This window comes from Lolium perenne, chromosome 4 (genome assembly GCF_019359855.2).
Source record: "Lolium perenne isolate Kyuss_39 chromosome 4, Kyuss_2.0, whole genome shotgun sequence".
NCBI classification, from domain to species: domain Eukaryota; kingdom Viridiplantae; phylum Streptophyta; class Magnoliopsida; order Poales; family Poaceae; genus Lolium; species Lolium perenne.
In genome coordinates, this window is record NC_067247.2 from 399106477 (window position 1) to 399109644 (window position 3168).

General features: G+C 47.5%; 1 protein-coding gene across 1 annotated transcript; it reads right to left on the minus strand.

Annotated features, from left to right (window-relative positions):
• Nucleotides 1-439: 439 nt before the first annotated feature.
• LOC127348225 (uncharacterized) lies at nucleotides 440-2811 on the minus strand. Its single transcript, XM_071818403.1, has 4 exons — nucleotides 2194-2811; nucleotides 1045-1691; nucleotides 702-960; nucleotides 440-610 (listed from the first exon to the last, which is right to left on the minus strand). The coding sequence occupies exons 1-4, from the start codon at nucleotides 2809-2811 to the stop codon at nucleotides 440-442; spliced, it is 1695 nt and encodes a 564-aa protein (XP_071674504.1).
• Nucleotides 2812-3168: the final 357 nt, after the last annotated feature.

Here is a 3168-nt window from a genome sequence, read left to right on the forward strand (position 1 = left end):
GCTTCAAAATTTAAGACTGTCACATTATGGACTATAAGCTCGCACGACCTCGATGATGGGTGCACGGCACATTGGGCATTTTCCGACCCCGTTGAGGAGCTCGCGCCCGCACTTTGAGCATGTGCACATGTGTCCACACCTGAGATGTCATGAGAATATGTCACATTAGTTGTGTTGTTCAATAAGTTTTGCAACTACATACAAATGTGAGTGCACATATGGTGACAGATGGAAGCAAACCTGTAAAGGAGCGCATCGATTTTGTTTTCGCAGCAGACGCAACAGGTTCCTTTCCTTACTAGATGACAGCGTGATGCATCATCTAGTTGTCGTTCCGCCCACCCTGGTTCAGAATTCATCATATTTTGTCAGACACACACAGTGTGGATAATCAAAGTATACACTCCAGGAGATGGGGAAGAAGGGAAAGACTAACTGACTAACATTGGACACGTATAGGGCGGTTCAGAGCAGCAGAGACTTCTTGTTTGATGGATCTCTGCAGCTCTATCTGCATCTCCTTGCATGCTCGCAGCTCTCTCTGCATGCTGTTCATTCCATGATAGAGCCCGGCCATGTCTACATGCAGCTCTTGGATGGAGTCTATCACCTGTCAAACAGTTTTCTTTCATAAATAACACAAAGCATGGATGATTATGAATTATACACTGGCCTGCAATAATGAAGAAGAGGAGGCTCACAAATTCAGGGCGGGTCCAATACCACTGCCGTCGCCTGCGTCCTTCACCTGTGAACACAAACGACGGCTCGCCAGTGGTGTAGTCGTGCTCGGCTTGGTACGGTTCGTTTATCCAATGTTCGGCATGATCTTCATTCACTGAAGCAGCTGTGTTCAACATCTGCCTTTCAACAAGCTCTTGTCTTCGAGCATATGATTGTATAAGGAGCTGGTCCAGACTTTGACCGAATCCGCTGATAAGAAGATTAGAGACTCTACCCCTGCAAAACATGACCTGTTTAAGTGTGATTTGACAAAGTGGTAAACTGCATTTTTCTGGTTTATTTTGAAGAAATGATATGTACCTGGTTAAGAGTTCTGGAAGCTCCACTCCATAGAAACTATGTACCGGATGACCGAACCAATTATTATAAGTGTGGCGATAGAAACTTTGATCTGGCTGCGGCTGTCGTGGTTGAGCAGCCTCTTCGGAATCGATAATGTGCGGTCCGTCGGAAGCATCGCCTTCTCCTTCATTTGGTTGCCCATAAGCTCCTGCTTCAATGTTGTCAGGGAGGGTAGAAGAGGAAAAACCAGATTGCTCACTGCCTTGTTCTAGGGACCATGAGTCTGAATACTCGCCGTCGTCATGTCTGTTCATTTGTTCATGATCAATATCATCCTGCAAAGCATCATTACTGTTTAGAGTGCTACTGTTTTGTACGTTCACAGATTCATCTTCCGTTGGTTGGAACGTATGAATCTCATGATTGCTAGTATCATTCTCCAAGTGATGATTATCGTCACGCAAAATATGATCTGTAATACTGTGATGCTCACTTTCGGCAGCACTGTTTTGACCATCCAATGGAACGGAACGGTTAGTTTGTTGATCATCGGTGACGGGATGGCTCTGTCTAAGCTGCCCTAATTCTCCAGTTGCCATAGAAACTGATTCTTCATCGTCCATAGGCCCTCCACCAAAAAAGAAGAATCTACCTCGAAGAAAGGACTGTAAACAATAACTATTAGTTCCATGAAATAAAAACGGAGCTGCCAATTAATTCTGAAAACAAAAAATTTGTGCAGTATTAGTTAACTAATGCCACCCCTAAAAAAGGAGCACTGAAACAACAATGTTTAATCTTAAATAGTCTCAACGATGATGCTCATGCATATTTTCAAATCAGCACACAAGATATTGAAAAAAAACTTTAATCTTAAATTCTGTAGCGTATACTGCGAGAAATGTTACTTATAAGGATGGCACAATGTTCAAATTCCAGGCTAAAGGTCTCAAGTATCAGCTCATTTTTTTCAGAATGCGAACTGAACTTTAGGCACCAGCACCACAATCACATGCATGAAGCAAGTAGCTAGAGAGGCGGGGTTCTGGCCCCAGGATGATCATGGTACTTGCCTACTTGGCCAAGCCGCCTAAGCTAATCCTAAAATGTGAAGAAGAAAATACTCGACAGAGAGGATGCATGAGCATAGGATTTAGGGGTTCTGACCTCAATGCAGTCGCGGTGAACAAAGGCGGAGACAGCCCGGTGCTCCGAGAGGTCCTGCAGCTCGCGCATCATGACGTCGGTGGGCTCTTGCCAACCGCACAGCCTGGGCGTGCTGCGCGTGTCTCTCTGCGTAACATGGGCGTCGCCCTCGTCCTGGCCGGCCATGCTCACGTGCTTCTGCCGCTCCAGCCACTTCTTGCGGCCGGCGCCGGCGCCGAGCGGGGAGCTCTGCTGCGGCCCCTCCCGCGCGAGCGCGCGCCTCCCGCTGCTACCGTGGTCGTCGCCGGTAGCAGCGCGAGCGCGGAGGAAGGAGGTGTCGAGCATGGTGGAGACGGCTTGGAGGCTGGCGAGGTCGACGATCTCCGAGTCGGAGTCCCCGTCACGGCGGTCGAGGTCGAGCAACATCTGTTCGCACGCCTGCCGGCGCCACGCTGCCCACTGTGCGATGATCCTGGACGCTGATGTCGCGTCGATGTCGAAGTAAGCCATGTTCTTGGGGCGGAGGTCCTCCATGGCAATTGAGGCGATGGTGATCGGTGCAACGCACGGCAGTGCGCTCCTCGCTAGGGAGGGACTTACATGGGCAAGACGTGCGAAGGCGGACCTGTCATAGTCCATCGTGCCGCGCGGGAGTGAGAGAGTGGCCGGGGAAGCTTGAGGCGAGGAGGCTCGACGAAGAAGATTTTTCCAATTTTCCTTTGTGAGGGATCGACGATGAAGATTTAATTAAGGTACTTGAATTTATATACGAATGGGTATGGGTATTTTTATATACTACTATACATATGGCAAGCACGAATTGATGAGATAATGTCATAATGGTCAGCTGAGTCATCCCGAATCCATTGTTTGGATAATTATTATACCTCTCCAAATATTACTTCAATACTGTATAATTAGCCTAGAATTACCGTAGTTATATTTATATTTATCACCTACTAAAGAATCGCACAGTTTATTTAGTACCATGGAATC

Coding starts and splice junctions, on each gene's coding strand:
- LOC127348225 (XM_071818403.1), bottom strand. CDS start 2,811: ATGGACTATGACAGGTCCGCCTTCGCACGTCTTGCCCATGTAAGTCCC. Junction 961..1,044: donor CTTCCAGAACTCTTAACCAG/GTACATATCATT, acceptor CATGTTTTGCAG/GGGTAGAGTCTCTAATCTTC. Junction 611..701: donor ATTGGACCCGCCCTGAATTT/GTGAGCCTCCTC, acceptor ACTGTTTGACAG/GTGATAGACTCCATCCAAGA.